Source organism: Ornithorhynchus anatinus, chromosome 3 (assembly GCF_004115215.2).
Source record: "Ornithorhynchus anatinus isolate Pmale09 chromosome 3, mOrnAna1.pri.v4, whole genome shotgun sequence".
In the NCBI taxonomy this organism is placed as follows: Eukaryota; Metazoa; Chordata; class Mammalia; order Monotremata; family Ornithorhynchidae; genus Ornithorhynchus; species Ornithorhynchus anatinus.
This window is the reverse complement of record NC_041730.1, coordinates 125134801-125161085: the sequence shown is the minus strand read 5'-3', so window position 1 is coordinate 125161085 and position 26285 is coordinate 125134801. Positions and strand designations below refer to the sequence as shown.

The 26285-nt window shown below is 50.5% G+C and overlaps 1 protein-coding gene across 1 annotated transcript in view; it reads right to left on the bottom strand.

The window, feature by feature from the left end:
- SLIT1 (slit guidance ligand 1) overlaps nucleotides 1-26285 on the bottom strand; it is a 232469-nt gene that overhangs the window by 60420 nt on the left and 145764 nt on the right. The window contains exons 7-18 of the mRNA XM_029060451.2: nucleotides 26067-26138; nucleotides 20946-21109; nucleotides 17249-17396; nucleotides 13747-13818; nucleotides 13192-13263; nucleotides 10471-10542; nucleotides 8576-8719; nucleotides 5950-6113; nucleotides 5075-5098; nucleotides 4728-4872; nucleotides 332-406; nucleotides 19-162 (exon numbers count right to left, since the gene is read on the bottom strand). Of these exons, the coding sequence (XP_028916284.1) occupies nucleotides 19-162; nucleotides 332-406; nucleotides 4728-4872; nucleotides 5075-5098; nucleotides 5950-6113; nucleotides 8576-8719; nucleotides 10471-10542; nucleotides 13192-13263; nucleotides 13747-13818; nucleotides 17249-17396; nucleotides 20946-21109; nucleotides 26067-26138 (1296 nt within the window). The remainder of the gene's footprint in view (nucleotides 1-18; nucleotides 163-331; nucleotides 407-4727; nucleotides 4873-5074; nucleotides 5099-5949; nucleotides 6114-8575; nucleotides 8720-10470; nucleotides 10543-13191; nucleotides 13264-13746; nucleotides 13819-17248; nucleotides 17397-20945; nucleotides 21110-26066; nucleotides 26139-26285) is intronic.

Genomic DNA, 26285 nt, shown 5'->3' with positions numbered 1-26285 from the left:
CCCTTGTGCCGCCCTCACAGGGTCCTCAGGCCCTCCAGCCCCCGGAACATGCCGCTGCGGACAGAGTCCAGCTGGTTGACAGTCAGATGCAGCTCGCTGACCGAGGCCGCCCCCTCGAACGCGCCATCTTCTATCTCGGCCACCTTGTTGTTGCTCAGGTTACTGGAGGGGCAGGAGATGGACACCAGGCCAAGCGCCCCTTTGGTGGGCATTCAGGCTGGCCCATTCCCCTGACCCTCTGCCCTGACCCAGACCCTGGACCGTGGGCTCCATAGTCCCTGGACCCCCACCCCCTGACTCCGCCCGACTCCTCCTCTCCTGGGACACTCACATTTTCTTCAGGTGAGGAAGCTTTTTGAAGATCCCAGTGGCCTCCAGGACTGAAATTTCATTGTTGTTCAATCGTCTGGGTCAGGCAAGGAAGAGACCAAAAGGCAGTGAATGGGGGAAGGGGCAACTCCTCTAGTTTCAGCCCATTTTTAGCATCTTCCCCCGTTTAGACTGTGAGCCCATCATTGGGCGGGGATTGTCTCTATCTGTTGCTGAATTGTCCATTCCAAGGACTTAGTCCAGTGCTCTGCATATAGTAAGCGCTCAATTAATACTATTGAATAAATTAATGAATGAATCTTCTGGGGAAAACTTTTAGAGAATCAGTGTGGCTCAACTGTTTGATCTCCCTAATAATAATAATACTAATTATGGTACTTGTTAGGCACTTGCTATGGGCCAAGTCCTGTTCTAAGCACTGGGGTAGATTCAAGGAAATCAGGTTGTTCACGTGGGGCTCACAGTCTTAATGCCTATTTTACAGATGAGGTAATTGAGGCACAGAGAAGTGGCTAGCCCAAGGTCACACAGCAGACAAGTGGCAGAGCCGGGATTAGAACCCACGACTTCTGACTCCCAAGCCCGGGCTCTAGAGACGAGTCCGTTTTCCCCTCAGAGCTGCAAGTGACAGTTTGACTCTTCCTTCAGGGAGTGAGTGGATGAAACCACTCGCCCTCACAACGCCCCCCATAAGCCAAGGAAAGGGGGAGGGCCTATGTCATGAAAGTGGAAATGGAGGCACTGAAAAATGCAGCGGCTGACCCAACATGGCCCAGTGTCACCCGGCCGACCGGCCGACGGCAGAACCTGGACCAGAACCCACGTTTGCTCATGCTCACAGACTATGCGGCCTCTCTTTGATCCACTGTCCCAGGAGGCAGAGCTAGGAGATAATACTACTAATAATAATATTGGTATTTGTTAAGCGCTGGTGGGCCTGAGCCAGAAACAGAATTGCCAACATAATTAGTGAGTCCTCTTTCTAGGTGCACAAAAGACAATAATAGACTCTGTAAGTTTGTCCTGTAAGTTCGTTAATAGCAATAATGACAGTGTTTGTTAAGCACTTACTATGTGCCAGGCACTGCGTTGTGGGTAGGGGATGTGCCTATCCACACATGCCTAGAATTCCTTAACTCCCATTCTCTCCTAGACCCCCTCCAATCTGGCTTCCGTCCCCTCCACTCTACCGAGACTGCTCTCTCTAAGGTCACCCATGACCTCCTTCTTGCCAAATCCAATGGTTCCTACTCCATTCTGATCCTCCTTGACCTCTCTGCTGCCTTTGACACTGTCGACCATCCCCTCCTCCTCCATACCTTATCTCACCTTAGCTTCACGGACTCTGTCCTCTCCTGGTTCTCCTCTTACCTCTCTGGCCGATCATTCTCGGTCTCCTACGCTGGAGCCTCCTCCCCCTCCCATCCTTTAACTGTTGGAGTTCCTCAAGGGTCAGTTCTTGGCCCTCTTCTGTTCTCCATTTACACTCACTCCCTCGGTGAACTCATCCGCTCTCACGGCTTTGACTACCATCTCTACGAAGATGACACGCAGATCTACATCTCCGCCCCTGTCCTCTCCCCCTCTCTTCAGGCTCGCATCTCCTCCTGCCTCCGGGACGTCTCCACCTGGATGTCGGCCCGCCACCTAAAACTCAACATGAGCAAGACTGAGCTCCTCATCTTCCCTCCCAAGCCCGGTCCGCTCCCAGACTTCTCCGTCACCGTGGATGGCACGACCATCCTTCCCGTTCCGCAGGCCCGCAATCTCGGTGTCATCCTTGACTCGTCCCTCTCGTTCACCCCACACATCCTATCCGTTACCGAGACCTGCCGGTTTCACCTCTACAATATCGCCAAGATCCGCCCTTTCCTCTCCACCCAAACGGCTACCTTACTATTACGGGCTCTCGTTATATCCCGGCTAGACTACTGTGTCAGCCTTCTCTCTGACCTCCCTTCCTCCTCTCTCGCCCCGCTCCGGTCTATTCTTCACTCCGCTGCCCGGCTCATCTTCCCGCAGAAACGATCTGGGCGTGTCACTCCCCTTCTTAAACAACTCCAGTGGTTGCCTATCGACCTCCGCTCCAAACAAAAACTCCTCACTCTAGGCTTCGAGGCTCTCCATCACCTTGCCCCTTCCTACCTCTCCTCCCTTCTCTCTTTCTACCGCCCACCCCGCACGCTCCGCTCCTCTGCCGCCCACCTCCTCGCCGTCCCTCGGTCTCGCCTATCCCGCCGTCGACCCCTGGGTCACGTCCTCCCGCGGTCCTGGAACGCCCTCCCTCCTCACCTCCGCCAAACTGATTCTCTTTCCCTCTTCAAAACCTTACTTAAAAATCACCTCCTCCAAGAGGCCTTCCCAGACTGAGCTCCTCTTCCCCCTCTACTCCCTCTGCCATCCCCCCTTTACCTCTCCGCAGCTAAAGCCTCATTTTCCCCTTTTCCCTCTGCTCCTCCACCTCTCCCTTCCCATCCCCACAGCACTGTACCCGTCCGCTCAACTGTATATATTTTCGTTACCCTATTTATTTTGTTAATGAATTGTACATCGCCTTGATTCTATTTAGTTGCCATTGTTTTTACGAGATGTTCTTCCCCTTGACGCTGTTTAGTGCCATTGTTCTTGTCTGTCCGTCTCCCCCGATTAGACTGTAAGCCCGTCAAACGGCAGGGACTGTCTCTATCTGTTGCCGACTTGTTCATCCCAAGCGCTTAGTACAGTGCTCTGCACATAGTAAGCGCTCAATAAATACTATTGAATGAATGAATGAATGAACTCTGTTGGACTATACTTTCATTCAATAGTATTTATTGAGCGCTTACTATGTGCAGAGCACGGTACCAAGTGCTTGGAATGGACAATTCGGCAACAGATAGAGACAATCCCTGCCCATTGACGGGCTTACGGTCCCAAGATCTTAGTACAGTGCTCTGCACATAGAAAGCGCTCAATCGATACCTTAGATGATGATGAAAAATGGCAGAACAAGTGGACGAGAGGAGGCTTTGGGCTATTTTCCCTGGATTTCAAGCTGCTTCCCAGCAAGGAAAATCCATGGTGGGGAGGGTGGGGCAGGCGGGGCGGGAAGAGGAGAAAACAGTCCAGACACATCTCAGCGTCAGAAAGGATTCACCGTCTCTTAGTAATTGCTTCAGATTATTAGTTAACAATAATAATAGTAATAATAATTGTATTTGTTAACCACTTGCTACATACTATTCTACAGTTGAGGAAACCGAGGCTCAGAGAAGTGAAGTGACTAACCCAAGATTACACAGCAGGTGAGTGCCAGAACCAGGATTAGAACACTGATTTGCCTACGTGCATATTCCCCAGCACTTAATAGAGTGCCTGGCACATAGTAAACACTTAATAAATACCATTATTATTCGTGGCTCAGTGGAAGGAGCACGGGCTTAGGAGTCAGAGGTCATGGGTTCCAATCCCGGCCATGCCACCTGTCAGCTGTGTGACTGTGGGCAAGTCACTTGACTTCTCGGTGCCTCAGTTACCTCATCTGTAAAATGGGGATTAAGACTGTGAGCCTCAGGTGGGACCTGATCACCCTGTACCTATCCCAGTGCTTAGAACAGTGTTCAGCATATAGCAAGCACTTAACAAATACCAACATTATTATTATCACTGCTATTATTATTATTAACCCAGCCCTCCTGACTCCCAAGCCCATGTTCTCAGTGGAAAGATAACGGGCTTGGAGTCAGAGGTCAGGGTTCGAATCCCCGCTCTGCCGCTTGTCAGCTGTGTGACTGTGGGCAAGTCACTTAACTTCTCTGTGCCTGTTACCTCATCTGTAAAATGGGGATTAAGACTGTGAGCCTCATTTGGGACAACCTCTTTACCCTGTCTCTACCCCAGCGCTTAGAATAGTGCTCTGCACATAGTAAGCGCTTTATTATTATTATTAATATTATTCTGATCTTTCCACTAGGCCACGCCGCTTCTCACCCACAGTTGCTATGCATTTTGGGGATTATTATTTAGGGGATTCCCCAAGGTGGTGGCATTGAGGGGATTTGGGGATTGCACTGGGCACCGGGTACGGGGCACTGTGTGGACCATTCCAGCATGCACAGTGTGGACCCAGCTGCACCAGGGCCCTGGTGACTCCCATGGGAACAGAAGCCACACAGCAGGCCTGTTAGTGTTCCAAATGCCCTGGAGCATCTCATCCAAGATGAGATGGGAAGGACTGGGAAGAGTGAGAGGGAAGGAGGAGGAGGAGAGAGAAGGGGAGTGGGGGTAGGGTGGGAGCAGGAGGGGAGTGGAGGATTAGGAGAGGAGGGAAGTAGGGGAATGAGTGCAAGAGAAGAGGAGAGGAGGAGAAAGGGGAGAGGAGAGGAGGGCCAGGTTGAGTTGGCAGGGTGACCCCTCACAGCTCGGCCGTAGACTGCGGGATCCTCTCGGGGATCTTGGTCAGCTTCAGGTTGGAGCACTCCACCACGTTGGACTCGCAGCGACACTTGTTGGGGCAGATCACATCACTGTGACACTCGCTGTTCAGCTGGTAATCCTCCGTACCTGGCCCAAGGGGCGGGGGGTAAGGAGAGACAGATGTGAGGATGGGGCTCGGGAGGATCAGGGCCGGGGAGGGGCCCGGCCCGCCCAGTAGCACAAGCCTCACACACAATCCCGCCGCCTCCACTTCATCCCCTCACTCACATCCCCCTCGCACCCCTCCGGCCCTCCTCTTCCCCCCTGAAAAATGGACCTGGATATTTACCTGGAATAAAGTACTGCTCCTTTGCTGGGGAGAAAAATGTGAAAACACAGTAAGGCGAGAGTCCAGGACTATCCCTCATCAACAGCAACTCCTGAGGGACCCTGGGACCCAGGGCCCAGCCCTTGGGAACATGTAAAAGGAGGACAAAAATCCCCATCCCTGTCTTAAGAAGGTTCCCATCTAATGGGGCCCCCCAGCTCTGTGGCTCAGGATCTCAGGGCTCCCAGAAGCAACAATCAGAGCTCAGTCAGGCAGAGGACAAGCCAGGGCCAGACTCACTCTCTCAACAGCAGAATTAATAATAATGGGGTATTTGTTACCTGCTTATTATGAACCAAGCATTGCGCTAAGCACTGGGGTAGTACAACCTAGTGCCAGTCCTGACCCACTCCAAGATGACTTCTCTGACCATTCCCTCTTTTCCTCTTCTTCCATTCCTATCTGCATCACCCTGACTCGCTTCCTTTATTCACTGCTCCCAACAAGCCCCCAGCACTTATGTACATATCTGCAATTTATTTATTTATATTACTATCTGTATCCCCCTCTAAAGTGTAAGCTCGTTGTGGGCAGGGATTGTGTCGTTATACTGTACTCTCTCAAGCGCTTAGTACACTGCTCTGCGCACAGTAAGCACTCTATAAATACGACTGACTGACATGAGGCTTCCCATCTAAGGAGGTAGGAGAAGAGATTGGATCCCATTTTGCGGCTAAGGTATCTGAGGCCCAGAAGCCATGTGACCTCTCTGCTCCCGACTGACTAGGAATGCTGCTAGACAGGGGCTGGTTAGCAGGTCCAGTGGCGGCTCCCCGAGGGCAGGGCTGCTCTTTCAGCCCCGGGTAGCCCCGAGTGGCAACTGGCCGGCAGGTTACCTGAGCACCGGAACTTCTTGCTCTTGATCTGCCCGATGCGCTTGTTGGCGAGGCGTCGGGGACTGGCACAGCGGGCCCCGCTGGTCTCGATGGGGTTGGTCCGCAGAAAGTCCGCCAGCCACTTGAGGTGACAGTCACAGATGAATGGGTTTTGAGCCAGGTGTCTTTCCAAAATGGGAGCACGTGGAGAGAGCGGAAATGGTGTTATTGGCCCCGTCCCTGACCTTCCTTATTGATGCACTGCATTTTCACAGACCTATAGCATCCTATTGACATGATGCTTTTTCACACAGAATCCTAGGGCTAGGGAAGAGATCTCACTGGCCAACCAGTCCACTCCTCAGTCTCTGGGAAGGTCTACACAGCATGACGAAGTGGATAGAGCACAGGTCTAGGAGAAGGAAAGTCATAGGATCTAATCCTGGCTCTGCCACTTGTCTATTTGACTTTGGGCAAGTCACTTCACCTCTCTGTGCCTCAGTTACCTTATCTAAAAAATGGGGGATTGAGACTGTGAGCTCCACATGGGACAGGGACTGTGACCAATTCAATTTGCTTGTATCCACCCCAGCTCTTAGTACAGCACATAGTAAGCTCTTAACAAATACCACAATTATTATTATTATATTATTATTCTGTCCCAGGCAGAGCCATCCTGTTTTTCAAAGACCCTGATGGAAGGAGGGACCACAGCGACAGGGCCCTGAATTCCCAGCTTTCCAGGACGGAAGCAGTGGAGCGGGGGACGAGGGGAGGTTACGGGTTCAGTTCGGAAGGCTCAGGTTCCCTCTCCTTCCCAATCCCAGTGATCCTGACGAGAGCCAGGTGGAATCGATCTGTTCCGGTCCAGAGCTCTGGCAGGAAGGGTCTCGGTCTCCAGATCGGGAAGGGACCACCTGGCCAGCTGCCCAACCCCCGCATAGAATTCATCACATCTCACATTACCCAGCCTCTCCCCGGGGACCTGGTCCTTCTGAATTCCTGGATCTGGACTCGTTGCTGCTGGACTTCATGGGGATGGGGAAGTCCAGGCCCTCCCCGGCTCCCATATTCCCATACACAGACACACACGCACATCTGGCATGGCGAACACTACCCCAGCAGGGGACAAGGCAGACTGTGGCTTGGGCCAGGGGTGGGGATTGGGCAGGTGAGAATTCGCCACTGGTTCAAGTAAAGGCTCTTGATATGGGTCAAGTCCCTCCTGGCTTCTGGCTGCCAGACCTCTTTTGCTCTTTGGACAGCTGCTCCACACTGAGCAGATGTGCTGGCTGAGTCTCCACACAACGGAGGCCGGAGCTGATGGAGAAGTCACCAGGATTTGGGGTGGGGCCGGGATGGGGGAGAGAGGGGATGCCATTTCCCCTCTAAAGGCATGCCTGACCACTCAAATTGCCCCCCTGCCTCAGCCTGAGCTTTATTTACTCGGTGCTTGCCCAGTTGACTTATGAGCTCTGCTCTGAGTCTCGGGCAGAGCGCAGTCTCCTAAATAATAATTGTGGTATTTGTTAGGTGTTTACTTCATGCCAGGCATTCTACTGCTGGTGTGCATACAAGCAAATAGGGTTGGACGCAATCCCTGTCCCACATAGGACTCACCGTCTTAATCCCCATTTTACAGATGAAGAAACTGAGACACAGAGAAGTGAAGTGAAGGTCACAGAGCAGACAAGTGGCGGAGCCAGGATTAGAACCCGGATCCTTCTGACTCCCAGGTCCACGCTTCTCTAAACCCTAACCCCGCCCCACCCTCCCCCAGGTCCCACTTCCCTGCAGACTGGAAACATCCCCTTTGTTGCCCCCAATCTGAGGCCCCACTAAAGAATTTTTCCCACCCAACCTGCTTTCCTCTGGGTTTGAATGGACAAAGTCAGAATGTTTCCCTGAGGTCCATAATCTCCTCTTGTCTTCGGGGTCTCTCTCTGGTGCTTCAGCCTCGTCACGGATAAATCTCTTAGACACGGTAGGTGATCTGTAGCTGAGTAGGCCCTTCCTACCCTCCAGAAACTTCCGAGGGCTGGGTGAGCTCTAGGCGCGCACCTTTCTGAAGACTGAGAATCTGAGTCCAGATGTGGGCCCATCCCTCCCATCCCTGTGGAAAAGGAGGGCTCAAACCCCAAGAATGGCAGGTCTGCAAGCCCAGGCACAGAACCGCAGGGAAGCAACATGGCCTAGTGGATAGAGCACGGGTGTGAGAGTCAGAAGAACTTGGGTTCTAATCCCGGCTCCCCAATTTATCAGCTAAGCGACCTTGGGCAAGTCACTTCACTTCTCCGTGCTTCAGTTCCTTCATCTGTAAAATGAGGATTAACTCTCTGAGCCCTATGTGGAACAGGGACCGCATCCAATCTGATCAATTTGTATCTACCCCAGGGCTTAGTACAGTGCCTGGTACATAGTAAGTGCTTAACAAATACCAAAAACAACAAAACAAAAAAAGCAAAGCTGCTCAGGGACCAGGTCTGGTTCACTCCTGATCAGTGTCGGGGAGAGGAAGAGCTCAGCCCAAGGCCAAAAGGCTTCTAGGCAAAGGTGGGCAGCTCTCTCCTCGTCACCCTTGGGCCTCTGGGGGGCTGAGGAAAATGGAAAGGAGGTGGAAGAGAGGAGGAGCGGGCCGGCCACTCACAGGGTCTGGATGGCCCGCAGGGAGGTGAAGGTGCCCTTGGCCAGGCTCTGGATCTTGTTGTCATACAGGGAGAGCAGGGACAGGTTCTGGAGGTCCTGGAAGGCGTCGGCCCGGATGCAGTTGATCTTGTTGGCGTTCAGCAGCCTGAGGGGTGGACAGATGAGGATGGACAGACAGAGGGAGAGAGGGCAGGGTGGTAGGAAGGGCGCAATGCCCCTGAGGGAAACTACCCTTCCCCCGATCCCCTTCCTCCCTGACTGCGAACCTCGAGTGGGGCAGAGACTGTGGGCAATCTAACTTGTTTTTACCTCAGTGCTTAGAATGGACTTGACTATAGTAAGTGCTTAACAAATGCCATTACTACAATTAGCATTATTATCAATTACAACACTAATGATAATTATTATTATTATAACATTTATTATAACATAATAAATTGAGAAAGAAGCAGCGTGACTCAGTCGAAAGAGCACGGGCTTGGGAGTCAGAGGTCATGGGTTCGAATCCCAGCTCTGCCGCTTGTCAGCTGTGTGACTGTGGGCAAGTCACTTAACTTCTCTGTGCCTCGGTTACCTCATCTGTAAAATGGGGATCAAGACTGTGACCCTCATGTGGGACAACCTGATTACCCTGTATCTACCCCAGCGATTAGAACAGTGCTCTGCACATAGTAAGCGCTTAACAAATACCAACTTTATTATTATTATTATTAACATATAAGCTCCTTGTGGGCAGGGAACATGTTTACTAACTCTGTTCTATTGTACTCTCCCAAGTGCATAGTATGCACTCAATAATTACCATTGATTGTTTGATAAATAATAGTTATTATTACGGTTTTTACTGAACACTTACAATATCTGCTAAATGCTGAGGTAGATGCAAAGTAATCTGACTGGATATATAGGGGAAGCCCAGCCTAAGGAGGAAGGAGAATAGGTGTTTTCTCCTCATTTGACAGAAGAGAAAATTGAGGCCAAGTGCTACCAAGTGAGTTGGCCAAGGTCACACAGTGGGCAGGTGGCAGGACAGGGAGTAGGACCCTGGCCTCCTGACCCACTGGGCAGCTGAGCTGCCTTCCTAGAGAGGCCCATTCAACTTTTAGAACACCGGGAAGACCTAGGTTGTGACTGAGACTTTCCTGACAGCTGGACTGAGCTTGAAATTCTGCTCCTCTAGCCCCAGTGCCTTTCTGCCCTCATCGTAACTGTCATTGTCCTTGTCTCCTAGTCATTTAGTTGTCACTTCCCTTAGGTGTCTCTGTCTGGGGTCCACTCCATCCCCACCCTAGCTCTCCGAAGGTGAATCCCTGGGGGCCTGGGACTAAGCCTATACTTCGGATTTTGTTTCCAGGGCTCTGGGTCACCCCAATTTGCTCCCTTTATTCATCCCCCCTCCCAGCCCCACAGTGCTTATGTCCATATCTGTCATTTATTCATTTCTACTGATGTCTGTCTTCCCCTCTAGCCTGTAAGCTCCTCATGGGCAGGGAATGTATCTGTTTATTGTTGTATCGTACACTCCCAAGTGCTTAGTACAGTGCTCTGCACATGGTAAGCGCTCAATAAATACAATCAAATGAATGGCCGACTAGTACAGTGCTTACTAAGTCCTTGCTTCATCACCCTGCTCCCGGTCCCACCATTCCCACAGAACACTCAGCAGTGAGGGGATAGACCCTCTCGGCCCAGTGGGGGCAGATCCAGGCCACAACTGACTTGGCAGAACCAGACGCAAGCAGTGGCAGCAACCCCAGCACCAAGCTCTCTTCTACCTTCCCTGAGACCCACCCTGGCCCCTGGGATCCACCGCCATACCCCCACCCCCAGTGGGATCTGCCCTGGGATGAGGCCGGGAACACTGCCCCACGGGAGGGCTGCAGGAATGCTCCTTACAGCAGTTGCAAGGTGAAGAGGCCCCCGAAGACCCCTCTGGGCAGGTCTGTGATCTTGTTTCCATACAGCACCCTAAAAAAGAAGCAGAAGTGGGGATCAGAGGGCACCTGGAGCATCCCCTGACCCCCTCAATTTTCCCACTCCCAGGTTCTAGCAACCGCAAGTGCTCTGCGCCCATCAGACCTCTTCCGTCTCCAGCGGCAGGATTCCCCACCCCGCTCTCTGATCCCCATCACGGGGCACCCATCCAGGACCAGAAACCAAGGGATCAGGTTCTTCCTCTGGGGTTCCCAGGCGCAGGAGTGTTTGGAGCATTCTCTTAGGCTCTCGGAGATGGTGATGACACACAGAGAGCTAAGTAAATCTCTACAACTCAGCCCCCACGCTTCACTCCTCCAGTGCTAACCTTCTTACTGTGCTTCCATCTTGCCTGTCTCACCTCTGACCCCTAGCCCATGTCCTGCCTCTGGCCTGGAACATCCTCCTTCTTCAAATCTGGCAGACAATTACTCTCCCCCCATCAAAGCCTGTTGAAGGCATATCTCAACCAAGAGGCCTTCCCAGACTAAGCCTCACTTTTCCTCATCTCCCACTCCCGTCCGCATCATCCTGACTTGCTCCCTTTGCTCTTTCCCCCTCCCAGCCCCACAGCACTTATGTACATAATGCTAATTTTATTTATCTGTACTGATGTCTGTCTACCCCAATCTAGACTGTAAGCCTGTTGTGGGCAGGGAATGTGACTGCTTATTGCTGTATTGTACTCTCCCAAGCGCTCAGTACAGTGCTCTGCACACAGTAAGCGCTCAATAAATATGAGTGAATGAATGAATGAGAGTCTCCCATGCACCTCAGGCAGGCCCCACCAAATCACCCAGCCAGTCAGTCAACTCTTCAGAGCTGGGGCAGGACCTCCCTCAGTCACCATTCAATCAACCATTCAATCAGTCATATTCATTGAACGCTTACTGTGGACAGAGCACTGAACTAAGCGCTTGGGAGTAGGTAGACACATTTTCCATCCACAAGGAGCTTACAGACTAAACACAGTATTTAGCCCACCAAAAAAAGGGAAGTGGGGCGCCTCTGTGGAATGCTTCCAAATACACACCATTAGACATTGTCACTCTGCCTTCTATCCAACCCCGTCCCACTAACAAGTTGTTTTCTAAGGGTCTTGACATGCTTCTCGCTTTTTGAGCAGAGGTATATCAACAAAAAAAAAACCAAAAAGAAACCCCCAAAACCCCAAAACCCTTACAACACTCACATCCAAACCCCACCTGAGTATGATAAAAAAATCCCCCACCCCACCAAGGCTCCCTGTGATTGTGGCTTTTAACTTGAAAATGTTAATATTTGATTAAGATGTCATTAATTTCATAGTAGTAGCTTGCAAAGGCCTATTGTGTATGTGAAAAGGTTTTTCAATATTGTTATAGATGAGAAACATTAAGGAAAAGTCCCAAACCATTTATTGATAGAGAAGCTTCTTTGTTATTGTCTCCACTGAGCACCTTATACACAAATGGCAGCAACTAATTTGAGTTGGTTCTGTGCCTATCAGAAGTCTTGTATGGTGTGTAATATTCTCTTGTCAAAGTTTAATGTTCTCCATGACACCCATTTTGGCCACAAGGCAACCTTAATCAAAATTGGTGGTCAGCTGGCTTGCCCCAATCTTAGTAAACTATACCTAAAATAGTACTCTAAGGGGAAATATGATCAAAGTGGAAAATTGTACAGCAGAAAGAGGCATATGGTTCATTCCTAGACTTCCCTAAAACTCTTAACTGTTATATTTGCCAGAATGCCTTTCTACTTGTTTTGTTTTGTTGTCTGTCTCCCCCTTTTTAGACTGTGAACCCACTGTTGGGTAGGGATTGTCTCTATTTGTTGCCTAATTGCACTTTCCAAGTGCTTAGTACAGTGCTTTGCACACAATAAGCGCTCAATAAATACAATTGAATGAATGAACATGCAAACACACTCCCTTCTGGACAACCTCCCTCGGCCGGAGCCGGAGAAGGGGGAAGGTGGCAGATGCCAGGCCCTACAACCTCACATTTGCCCACTTGAGGACCCATGGTTGCCCTCTCTGTGGCCCCAGGGTGGCTGGCTTGGGGAAGGTCAGGGGAAATGGGCTGCAGCAATCTCTCGGGGACCCACCGTCAAGGGGGTTCTCTATGATGGGCAGTCGGGGAGAGTTGGTGGGGAAGGACCAAGGATGTTCACCTCTTCCTATACTCAAAACTCATTTAGCTTCATGTCTAGAGAGAATGGAGTAAAGCCATTATTTCTCAGTAGGTTTTTAGATGTTTCTGTTTGGATTTCCTGGATTTCTGCGACACTCAGCATACTCATATTATTGGATCGGCCTTCCCATCCTCCTGCCACCCAGGGATGGTCCTTCAGCCGGGAAGAGGGAGCAGGACTCCTGCTAAGCCCCTCCCCAGCCCCCGCATCCGGAAACCACAAGGCTCCCCTGCTGGTCTGATGGGGGCTCAGAGCAGCAGAGCCCTGCCAGTCTATCCTACCATGGGGATCCACAAGGCACTCTTGCTCTCTGGTTCCCTGGGGGAAGCCGGGCCCAGCCCATCTCCCTGAATGCCCATTTCCACTAAGCCTGGGCTACAGGTAGGATCCCGGGGGTCGGGCCGACTTGGTAGTCCTCAGCCGGCTCCCCTGGCTCCAGCCCGGAGCTCTGGCCTTGTTACTCACAGTGAGTTTAAGGAACGAAGGCCCTGGAAGGCGTCAGGTGCGATCTCTGAGATCTGGTTGTTGCTCAGGTCTCTGGAAGTCCCAAAGGAGGGAGAGAGAGAGAGAGACAGATAGACAGACAGAGAGTTCATGAAATTAATAACAGGGACACATTATCTGTTGGAGTTCTTCGGCAAGTGGCAAAGCCCGGATAAGAACCAATGACCTCTGACTCCCAGGCGCTGGCTCTTTTCACTAGGCTGTGTTGAATAGGACTGAGCACTCCAAGCTCAACAAGGGGGAAAGCTGCAGGGCAGTGAAGCTCGGCATGGCAGGGTAACTCAGCAGGCCAGAGTTGAGACTGGCAAAGGGGTGATGGGGCAGGGGAGAGACAGAGAAGGGCAGGGCTGGGAGAGGGGAAAGAGAGAGCAGGGGTGGGGGTAGAGGGTGGGAGAGAGGACTGAGAAAGGATGGAGGGAGGGGTGAGGCAGAGCAGCAGGAGGAGGGTAAAGGGAGGGGAGGGCGCAGGGGCAGGGCTAGGAGAAATCCCAAGCAAACTGCTCAAATCCTACTTACATCCTTCGCAGTTTTTTATAGGGCGAGAAGGCTCCAGGAGGGATGGACTTGATCCCATTGAGTTCCAGACGTCTGCAAGAGATGACGACATGAGGAGAAATGAGAAGAAGAAATGAGAAGGCCCCCAGGTGAAACTTGCCCCCCAACAGCAGCAGCCTGCCCCAGGATGCGGCACTCAATGGCTGGTGCATGTCAAGAGATGGAGAGAAGCCTCTTCCTCACTCCCTTCACCCCTGCCTTCCCTGCCCGGGCTCCTATGCCCATCAGCAGTGCCTGTGCCCAGCACCCTATCTTCATTCATTCAGTCATATTTATTAAGCGCTTACTGTGCAAAGCACTGTATTAAGCACTTGGGAAAGTACAATATAGCAATAAAGAGTGACAATCCCTGCCCACAACGAGCTCACAGTCTAGACAGGGAGAGACAGACATCAATTCCCTGCCCGGGCACCTACACCCAGCAGCAGTGTCTGTGCCCAGCACCCTGTTTTCCCTACCCAACCACCCACCTCCAGGAGCAGTGTCCATGCCCAGCACCCTATCTTCAATCATTCAGTCGTATTTATTAAGCTCTTACTGTGTGCAGAGCACTGTACTGAACACTTGGGAGAGTACAACAGAACATTAAACACATTTCCTGCCCACAACGAGTTTACAAGCTCATTTCCTCTTCTCTCACTCCTTTCTGATTCACCCTGATTTGTTCCCTTTATTAACCCCTCTCTCAGCCCCACAGCACTTCCGTACACATCCATAATTGATTTATTTCTATTAATATTTGCCTTCCCCTCTACAATATAAGCTCGTTGTGGGCAGGGAACGTATCTGTTAATTCTGCTCCTGTATTGTATTGTCCCAGATGCTGAGGACAGTGCTCAAATTGATTGGCTAATTGATTGGAGAGGTACAGTCTTCTACCGCTTCCATTTAGGATGAATTCAAGTTGCCTGTCGCCGTGGAAGAAAGGCCTCCAAATGCTGACAGTAAAGCCCTCCTGGGCATGTGGGAGAATGGGTGTGTGCAGGTACCAATCAGCTCCTCCTGCCCACTAGCCATTCCCCAGGCGGATGAATCCCCAGGGGTAGACCGTAAGGGGATGCCAGGTTCCGCCTGCTTCGCCTGTCATTCATTCATTCAAAAGTATTTATTGAGCGCTTACTATGTGCAGAGCACTGTACTAAGTGCTTGGAATGTACAAATCGGCACTGTTCCAGCAAGGGGCACTGCAGTCGCCCATCAGTAGCCCCCCACCCCTACTAGAAGGGGCGGCTCACTCCCTTTGTCTAGGCTGGCTTACCAACTCAACGGGGGCTTTAACACTCTAATTGGATTCCCCTAAGAAGATGAAGACTCCCCCTGTTAGTCTCACAGGAGATCCTGGTGAGGAACCTGGTGAAGAGCCCGGAGAGGGCGAGGAGCCAGGGGGGCATCTCGGGCAGCTCTTCTGAGCTCTTTCCGTTAGGCCACACTGCTTCTCCAAGTCATTATCCTTGACTCTTCTCTCTCATTCAACCCACTCATTCAGTCTATTCACTAAATCCTGTTGGTTCACAACACTGCTAAAATCCACCCTTTCCTCTCCATCCAAACTGCTACCCCGTTAATCCTAACACTTACCCTATCACACCTTGATTACTGTATCGGCCTCCTTGCTGACCTCCCTGCCTCTTATCTCTTCCCACTCAGTCTATACTTCTTTCCACTGACTGGATCATTTTTCTAAAAAAATGTTCAGTCCACGTTTCCCTCAAGAACCTCCAGTGATTGCCCATCCACCTCAACATCAAACAGAAACTCCTTAATATTGGCTTTTAAGCAGTCAGTCACCTTGCCCCCTCCTTCCTCACCTCTCTACTCTCCTACTACAATCTGGTCTTCACACTTCACCCCACTAACGACAACCTACTCACTGTACCTCGATCTTGTCTACCTCGTCATCGGCCCCTCGCCCACATCCTGGGAACACCCTCCCTCCCCATATCGAACAATTACTCTCCCTGCCTTCAGAGCCTTATTGAAGGTACATCTCCTCCAAGAGGCCTTCCCTGACTAAGCCCTCTTTTCCTTGTCTTCCACCACCTCTGCATCACCCTGACTTGTTCTCTTTATTCATTCCCCCATCCCAGCCCCACAGCACTTTTATACATATCCATAATCTATTTATTTATATTAATATCTGTCTCCCACCTCTAGACTGTAAACTCAATGTAGGCAGGGAATGTGTTCATTATATTGTTATAGTGTACTCTCCCAAGCGCTTAATACAGTGCTCTGCACATAGTAAGTGCTCAGTAAATACAGTTGATTGATAGATTGATTCAAGTCAGAGGATAGAGGGAACACCTGGATCCCAAGACTTCCCCTCAAAGGTGGTATGCCAGGGCCACTCTCCAATGCCCAGCTCTGACCCCTGCAAAACACAATGTGGATAACAGGCCCTATTTCCCCAGGAGCCCCAAGAATGCTAGATATTGCCATTCCAATTCCACCTTCAGCATGCTTAAATTCCCACTCCGCCATATCGGTGTGTCCATTTTACAGATAGGGAAATTGAGGTACTTATTGGTGGACTAGAACTCCAAACCCTGTCAGATGCATCTGCTGTCCCATCTTTCTGTCTCTTGCACCACTTAACTTAGAGAAGAAGTGCCTCTTTTCAATGGGACCTCAGAACATTCCTGCCCAACCTGTGTTTGACTTTGAGCAAGTCACTTAACTTCTCTGTGCCTCAATTTCCTCATCTGAAAAATGAGAATTAAATCCTACTCCCCTTCTACCTAGACTGTGAGCCCCATGCGGGACAGTGACTGTGTCCAAACTGATTACTCTCTCCGCCTCTAAAGCCATATTGAAGGCACATCTCCTCCAAGAGGTCTTCCTAGACTAAGCCCTCCTTTCCTCTTCCACTCCCTTCTGCGTCACCCCTGACTTGCTTCCTTTATTTATCCCAAATCCCAGCCCCTCAGCACTTATGTGCATATTTGTAATTTAATTATTTATATTCACGTCTGTCTCCCTCTCTAGACTGTAAGCTCACTGTGGGCAGGGAATATGTCTGTTTATTGTTGTATTGTACTCTCCCAAGTGCTTAGTGCAGTGTTCTGCACACAGTAAGCGCTCAATAAATACAACTGAATGTATAACCAGTATCTACTCCAGCACTTACAACAGTGGTTGGCAATTAGTATGCACTTAACAAATACAATTATACAGTCACAGTAACAATAATAATAATCTGATGTAGAACTGGAAATGGGAAAGGGGGGCCAAGCAGAGACAGTCTTCCCAACTGAACTTGTCAAGTGCAGCACAGCACATCTAGAATCCACAGCACCCACCCCTGAGGTGGGGTGAAGAGGGGTTGGGTCCTACCTAAGGAAAGCAGCAACTCCCAAGAGTGACTCTACCCCAGAGAAGAATCTGGGAGACAGTGCCCTGGCAAGCTATGTGATGGTCTTCCCCCAGCTCTGCAATTCCCTCCCTCCCAAGCCCTCATACTCACATCTCTGTCATGGTCTCCGGCAGGTTGGCAGGGATGGCAGTGAGCCCCTTGCCACGACAGTCCACGATGCCATTGCTGCAGGTGCACATGGCAGGGCAGGAGCCCGAGGACAGGGTGCAGATGGATGCTCGGGACGCATCTCCCTGGCCTGAAGAGAGAGACAGAGAAGGAGACAGAGACGGGAATCCAAATTGATAGGTGAGGGGCCAGGGGCTTGCTTGACACACGGCAGTGAACATAATGAGAAGCAGTTGTGGTCTAGTGGAAAGACCACGAGCCTGTGAGGCCAAGGAGCTGGGTTCTAATCCCAAGTCTGCCAATTGCTTGCTGTGTGACCTCGGACAAGTCACTTAGATTTTTCTGTGCAAAATAAGGGATAAATACCTGTTCTCCCTCTTATTTAGACTGTGAGTCTCATGTGGGACAGGGACTGTGCCCACCTGATTAACTTGTATCTACCCCAGCACTTAGAATAGCACTTGACACATAGTCAGCACTTAACAAATATATTAATAACAATAGTAATCCTTGAGGCACATTCACCATGTTAAGGAAGAAAATCAATTTATCAGGGGCATTAATTGAAACCTTACTATGCAGGGCACTGGACTAAGCACTTGGGAGAGTACATAATAATAGAGTTAGCAGACACAATCCCAGCCTACAGGGAACTGGAAAACTAGCCAGGGTGACAGACATTAAAATAAATTACATGTAGAGGAGACAACTGAGTATGAGGTTTTGATGTCTGTCTCTCCCAGCATAGACTGTGAGCCCATTGTAAGCAGGGACTGCCTCTATTTGTTGCTGAATTGTACTTTCCAAGTGCGTAGTACGGTGTTCTGCAAACAGTAAGCGCTCAATAAATAATAATAATAATAATGTAGGTATTCGTTAAGCGCTTACTATGTGCCGAGCACTGTTCTAAGCGCTGGGGTCGACACAGGGGAATCAGGTGGTCCCACGTGGGGCTCACAGTTTTAATCCCCATTTTACAGATGAGGTAACTGAGGCACCGAGAAGTTAAGTGACTTGCCCAAAGTCACACAGCTGACAAGTGGCCGAGCCGGGAGTCGAACCCATGACCTCTGACTCCAAAGCCCGTGCTCTTTCCACTGAGCCACGCCGCTTAAATATGATTGAAAGAATGAATGTAAGTACTGTGGGAATTCAGTGATATCAAGGTGCTTAGGGAATTTGGACATAAGGGCATAGGTGACTCAGAAGAGAGGAAAAATAGGGCAGGGAGATGAAAGACTATTAATTAATCAATCGTCTTTATTTAGAGTTTACTGTGTGCAAAGCACCATACTAAGTGCTTAGGTTATTACAATAAAACGTAGTCACGTTCCCTGCCCATATCGAGTTTACAGTCTAGAGTCTAAAGAGGGGAAGCCTTCTTGAAGAAAATATTTTAATAGGGTTTTGAAGAGAGAGGGGGTATGGGAGGTGGTCTTCTAGTTATTGAAGTGGGAGGGAGTTCCAGGCAGAAAAGAAGATTCATTCATTAATTCATTCAATAGTATTTATTGAGCGCTTACTATGTGCAGAGCACTGTACTAAGCGCTTGGAATGTAAATGAGTTAAGGGTCAACGGTGAAGGGCTTGATCTTGAGGTCCCATAAGGAGGTTGGTGTTAGAGGAGCAAATTAAACCAAAGTGGTCTTTGGAAGGCCAAACGACTTGACTTAGATTAGCGAACTTTGTAAACATAATTAGGAGGACTAATTCTCTGGAGAAGACACTAATGCTAGGAAAAGTCCAGGGAAAACGTGAAAGAGGCAGACCAACAGCTAGACGGATAGAGACCATAACAACAGTAACGGAAGAACCATTAGAAAGGTTGCAGACTATGGCAGAGGACAGGACGTTCTGGAGAAAGTCCATCCATGGAGTCGTTATGAATTGGAAACGACTCGACGGCACTTAATAATAATAGAGTAGCGAAGTGTGTCAGGCTGGGTTTTAATAATAATAATAATAATAATAATAATAATAATGGTATCTGTTAAGCACTTACTAGGTGCCAAGCACTGTTCTAAGCCCTGGGGAAGATACAAGGTCATCAGGTTGTCCCATGTGGGGCTCACAGTCTTAATCCCCATTTTACAGATGAGGTAACTGAGGCACAGAGAAGTTGTGTCTTGCCCAAGTGGTGGAGCCGGGATTAGAACTGATGACGTCTAACTCCGAAGCCCGTGCTCTTTCCACTGAGCCACGCCGTGGAAAGGAACAAGGAGATATTGGAGGGAGAGTCGGCCAAGTGAGGAGGCCGCAGAAGATTCTCTGAAAAAAGTCACTGATTCCACATCAGCCAGTCAGTTGGCATATAAATGAGCCCCCTGTACTGTACCAGATCCTGTGAGGAGTTAAGTAGAGAAAAAATGTGGCTTAGTGGAAAGAGCATGGGCTTGGGAGTCAGAGGTCATGGGTTCTAATCCCGGTTCTACCACTTGTCAGCTGTGTGAGTTCGGGCAAGTCATTTAACTTCAGTTACCTCATCTGTAAAATGGGGATGAAGACTGTGAGCCCCACGTGGGACAACCTGATGACCTTGTAACTCGCCCAGCATTTAGAACAGTGCTTGGCAATAGTAAGCGCTTAACAAATACCAACATTATCATTATTATTATAAAGGAAGGTTAAGACATGGTCATTGCCCTCTAGAAGCTTCCCATCTGCTGGGTACACAATAATAATAGCGATAATAGCGGTATTTTTTAAGCGCTTACTATTTGCCAAACACTGTACTAAGCGCTAGGAAGATACAACAGAATCAGGACAGACTTAGATACTGCCCCACATGTGGCTCACAGTTTAAGTGGGTAATGTTGGCATTTGTTAAGCGCTTACTATGTGCAGAGCACTGTTCTAAGCGCTGGGGTAGACACAGGGGAATCAGGTTGTCCCACGTGGGGCTCACAGTCTTAATCCCCATTTTACAGATGAGGTAACTGAGGCACAGAGAAGCTAAGTGACTTGCCCACAGTCACACAGCTGACAAGTGGCAGATCTGGGATTCGAACTCATGACCTCTGACTCCAAAGCCCATGCTCTTTCCACTGAGCCACGCTGGAGAGCAGGTACTGAATCCTCATTTTCCAAATGAGGAAGTCCAGAGAAATTAAGGAGACACAGCAGGCAAGTGGCAGAGCTGAGGTAAGAACCCATGTCTTCTGATTTTGGCCGCCATGCTCTTTCTGCTAGGCCACGCTGCTTCCCAATTCTACACATAAAGGTGAAGCATAACTAATGGAACTTTCTAAGTCTTATTGAAGGCACTTCTACAAGAGACCATCCCTAAGTCCTCATTTCCTTTTTTCCCACTCCCTGCTGAGTCTCCCCGGTTTGTTCACTTTACTCACCCCCACATCCACTCAGCCCCCTGGCATTTATGTACATATCTGTAATTTATTTATTTATACTAATGCCTGGCATCTATGTACATATCTGTAATTTATTTATTTATACTAATGCCTGTGTCCCCTTCTAGATTGTAAGCTCGTTGTGAACAGGGAATGTGTTGGTTATATCGTTGTACTGTACTCTCCCAAGTGCTTAGTACAAGTGCTCTGTGCCTAGTAAGCGCTCAATAAATATGACTGTTTCGGTAATAAGAAGACGGGTCAGGGCCTTTGGGTTATAGGGGTAAGAGGGCTCCTTGGGGAGAGGGTGCACAGTGCATGTCACCTCTCACCTGAGCAGCTGAACTCGTTCTTCTGGACCTCGGCCACGTTGAGGCTGCGGAGAGCGGCAGGCCCCGCGCACTGGGTGAACAGCCCGATGGTTGGGCGCTGACGCAGCCACTGAGACAGCCAGGAGAGGTGGCAGTCGCAGAAGAGATGGTTGGAGTGCAGGCGGCTGAGGAAAGAGAGGAGGTGGTCACCTCGGGGGCTGGCTTCATACGGGGCCAGGGACCACTGCCCCCATGGCTTTGTTGGACTGTCCTGCTAGTCTCAGGGCCTCCCCCAATCTCTGACAAGATTTCAGAGCTTCCAAGAGGTGCCGGTAAAAGCTAGGCAATTCCCAGAAGGTTAGAAAGGTCCCCAAAGTAGGCATGACCACCATCCCCAACCCAAGTGCCTCCCTGCCACTCCTTATCTCTGGACAGGTACTCCCCTTCATTCAAAGCCTTAGCGAAGACACATTTCCTCCAAGAAGTCTTCCCTGACTAAACCCTCCTTTCCTCCTCTCCCACTCCCTTTGGCATCACCCTGACTTGTTCCCTTTATTCCCTTATGTCCACATCTTCTTCTTATTATTATGGCATTTGTTAAGCTTTTCATTCAATAGTATTTATTGAGCGCTAACTATGTGCAGAGCACTGTACTAAGCGCTTATAATGAACAAGTCGGCAACAGATAGAGACAGTCCCTGCCGTTTGATGGGCTTACAGTCTAATCGGGGGAGACGGACAGACAAAAACAATGGCAATAAATGGAGTTAAGGGGAAGAACATCTCGTAAAAACAATGGCAACTAAATAGAATCAAGGTGATGTACATTTCATTAACAAAATAAATAGGGTAATGAAAATATATACAGTTGCTTTTACTATGTACCAGGCACTGTTCTAAGGGACGCAGTCCCTGTCCCACGTGGGGCTCAAAGTCTCAACCCCCATTTTCCAGATGAGATAACTAAGGTACGGAAAAGTGAAGTGACTTTCCCAAGGTCAGCAGACAAGTGACAAAGCCGGGATTAGAACCAATGACCTTCTGACTCCCAGCCCCGTGCTCTCTCTACTACGCCATGCTGCTCCTCAATCTGTAATTTATTTATTTATATCAACGTCTGTCTCCCCTCAAGACTGTAAGCTCATGGGCAGGGAATGTTTCTCTTATACTGCTCTCTCCCAAGTGAAATCCCTCTCTCTGACCATAACCTTCTCACCCGCCTCATCTCTCACACTCCCTCCCCCTGCAAATCTTCGCTACTGCCCCACAGAGACCTCCGCTCTCTCGATCCCATCCGTCTTTCCAAAAGCATCTCTCCTCACCTTGCCGCCCTGTCCTCACTTCCCACTCTCGACGATCAGGTCTCCGCTCTCAACTCCACTCTCTCTACTCATCTCGACTATCTCGCCCCCCTTTCCCTCCGCTGCTCTCGCTCCACTAACCCACAGCCCTGGATCACCTCCTCCGTCTGCCTCCTACGCTCCTATGCTCGAGCTGCCGAGCGCTGCTGGCGAAAGTCCAAGCACCGAGCCGACCTCACACACTTCAAATTTATCCTTTCCTGCCTTAACTCTCCCCTCTCCTCCGCCAGGCAAAACTTCTTCTCCTCCCTCACCGACACCCATGCTCGTCACCCCCGCCAACTGTTCTGGACCTTTAACTCTCTCCTTAGGCCCCCTGTTCCTCCCCCTCCCCCATCTCTCACCCCCAATGATCTGGCCACCTATTTCCTCACGAAAATCAACACAATCAGGTCTGAGCTCCCCAAAGTCACCTCTCCGCCTCTCCCCTCCCCCCCACAAACCCTCTCCCCTACTTTCCCATCCTTCCCTGCAGTATCCTCAGAGGAGATCTCCTCCCTCCTCGCAAGTGCCACCCCCTCCACCTGCACCTCGGACCCCATTCCCTCTCACCTTATTAAAACCATCGCCCCTGCCCTCCTCCCTTCCTTAACTTCTATTTTTAACCACTCAATCTCCAATGGCTTCTTCCTCTCTGCCTTCAAACGTGTCCACGTCTCCCCCATCCTAAAAAAACCCGCTCTTGACCCCACTTCCCCCTCCAGTTATCACCCTATCTCCCTACTACCCTTCCTTTCCAAAATCCTAGAACGAGTCGTCTACAATCGCTGCTTAGAATTCCTTAACTCCCATTCTCTCCTGGACCCCCTCCGATCTGGCTTCCGTCCCCTCCACTCTACCGAGACTGCTCTCTCTAAGGTCACCCATGACCTCCTTCTTGCCAAATCCAATGGCTCCTACTCCATTCTGATCCTCCTTGACCTCTCTGCTGCCTTTGACACTGTCGACCATCCCCTCCTCCTCCACACCTTATCTCACCTTGGCTTCACGGACTCCGTCCTCTCCCGGTTCTCCTCTTACCTCTCTGGCCGGTCATTCTCGGTCTCCTTCGCTGGCGCCTACTTCCCCTCCCATCCTTTAACTGTCGGAGTTCCTCAAGGGTCAGTTCTTTCATTCATTCATTCATTCATTCAATAGTATTTATTGAGCGCTTACTATGTGCAGAGCACTGTACTAAGCGCTTGGGATGAACAAGTCGGCAACAGATAGAGACAGTCCCTGCCGTTTGACGGGCTTACAGTCTAATCGGGGGAGACGGACAGACAAGAACAATGGCACTAAACAGCGTCAAGGGGAAGAACATCTCATAAAAACAATGGCAACTAAATAGAATCAAGGCGATGTACAATTCATTAACAAAATAAATAGGGTAACGAAAATATATACAGTTGAGCAGACGGGTACAGTGCTGTGGGGATGGGAAGGGAGAGGGGGAGGAGCAGAGGGAAAAGGGGAAAATGAGGCTTTAGCTGCGGAGAGGTAAAGGGGGGATGGCAGAGGGAGTATAGGGGGAAGAGGAGCTCAGTCTGGGAAGGCCTCTTGGAGGAGGTGATTTTTAAGTAAGGTTTTGAAGAGGGAAAGAGAATCAGTTTGGCGGAGGTGAGGAGGGAGGGCGTTCCAGGACCGCGGGAGGACGTGACCCAGGGGTCGACGGCGGGATAGGCGAGACCGAGGGACAGCGAGGAGGTGGGCGGCAGAGGAGCGGAAAGAGAGAAGGGAGGAGAGGTAGGAAGGGGCAAGGTGATGGAGAGCCTTGAAGCCTAGAGTGAGGAGTTTTTGTTTGGAGCGGAGGTCGATAGGCAACCACTGGAGTTGTTTAAGAAGGGGAGTGACATGCCCAGATCGTTTCTGCAGGAAGATGAGCCGGGCAGCGGAGTGAAGAATAGACCGGAGCGGGGCGAGAGAGGAGGAAGGGAGGTCAGAGAGAAGGCTGACACAGTAGTCTAGCCGGGATATAACGAGAGCCCGTAATAGTAAGGTAGCCGTTTGGGTGGAGAGGAAAGGGCGGATCTTGGCCCTCTTCTGTTCTCCATTTACACTCACTCCCTCGGTGAACTCATTCGCTCTCACGGCTTTGACTACCATCTCTACGCAGATGACACGCAGAACTACATCTCTGCCCCTGTCCTCTCCCCCTCCCTTCGGGCTCGCATCTCCTCCTGCCTCCGGGATGTCTCCACCTGGATGTCGGCCCGTCACCTAAAACTCAACATGAGCAAGACTGAGCTCCTCATCTTCCCTCCCAAACCCGGTCCTCTCCCAGACTTCCCTATCACCGTGGATGGCACGACCATCCTTCCCGTCTCTCGGGCCCGCGATCTCGGTGTCATCCTTGACTCGTCTTTCTCGTTCACCCCACACATCCTATCCGTTACCAAGACCTGCCGGTTCCACCTTTATAATATCGCCAAGATCCGCCCTTTCCTCTCCACCCGAACGGCTACCTTACTGCAACGGGCTCTCATTATATCCCGGCGAGACTACTGTGTCGGCCTTCTCTCCGATCTCCCTTCCTCCTCTCTCGCCCCGCTCCGGTCTATTCTTCACTCCGCTGCCCGGCTCATCTTCCCGCAGAAACGATCTGGGCATGTCACTCCCCTTCTTAAACAACTCCAGTGGTTGCCTATCGACCTCCACTCCAAACAAAAACTCCTCACTCTAGTCTTCGAGGCTCTCCATCACCTTGCCCCTTCCTACCTCTCCTCCCTTCTCTCTTTCTACCGCCCACCCCACACGCTCCGCTCCTCTGCCGCCCAACTCCTCACCATCCCTCGGTCTCGCCTATCCCGCCGTCTACCCCCGGGCCACGTCCTCCCGCGGTCCAGGAACGCCCTCCCTCCTCACCTCCGCCAAACTGATTCTCTTCCCCTCTTCAAAACCCTACTTAAAACTCACCTCCTCCAAGAGGCCTTCCCAGACTGAGCTCCTCTTCTCCCTCTACTCCCTCTACCACCCCCTCTTCACCTCTCTGCAGCTTAACCCTCTTTTCCCCCCATTTCCCTCTGCTCCTCCCCCCTCTCTTCCCATCCCCTCAGCACTGGACTCGTCCGCTCAACTGTTTATATTTTCATCACCCTATTTATTTTGTTAATGAAATGTACATCACCTTGATTCTATTTAGTTGCCATTGTTTTTACGAGATGTTCTTCCCCTTGACTCTATTTATCACCATCGTTCTTGTCTGTCCATCTCCCCCGATTAGACCGTAAGCCCGTCAAACGGCAGGGACTGTCTCTATCTGTTGCCGACTTGTTCATTCCAAGCGCTTAGTACAGTGCTCTGCACATAGTAAGCGCTCAATAAATACTATTGAATGAATGAATGAATGAATGCTTAGTCCAGTGCTCTGCACACAGTAAGCACTCAATAAATACAACTGATTGCCTGCCTGAGTCGCGGCAGTTGTTAAGCACTTAATATATGTCAAGCACTCTGCTAAGCACTGGGGTGGATACAATGCGATCAGCTCAGATACAGTAATCCCTTAAGCCTCTTCCACCCCAAAACTCAAAATGAAACCTTGCCATCTTCGACCCCACTCTCCAGGGTTGGCACCACCCCCTTTCTGATCTGAGGGGAGTTTACCCCGATCCCAATCTGAAGATAGGCCAGTCAGTAAGAAACACCCAAAACATAACCTAACCGGGGCTGGGGCGGCCCACGTAGAGAACAGCGGGCACTAACTTGATATTAAAAACTAAATCTGGTTGGCTGCCCTGCTCCCGCCTCACCAGTCCGCCACCCTTTCCGCCCTGCTCACCCATCGACCGGACAAACTCACAAGGTGCGCAGTTTGGGCATGTGGTTGAAGCTGGACACTGGAATGGTGGTGATGTTGTTGTTGTTCAAAGTCCTTTAAGGAGAGAAAGGAAAAAGATTCAGCAACTGGGAGGCACAAGGGCGTTTGGGGCCAGTCCGAAGGCAAGGCGACAGAAACCCGATTCCCATTCCCTGATTCATCTGAAGATGAGAATGAGGGGCCTACAGAAATCCCTGAACT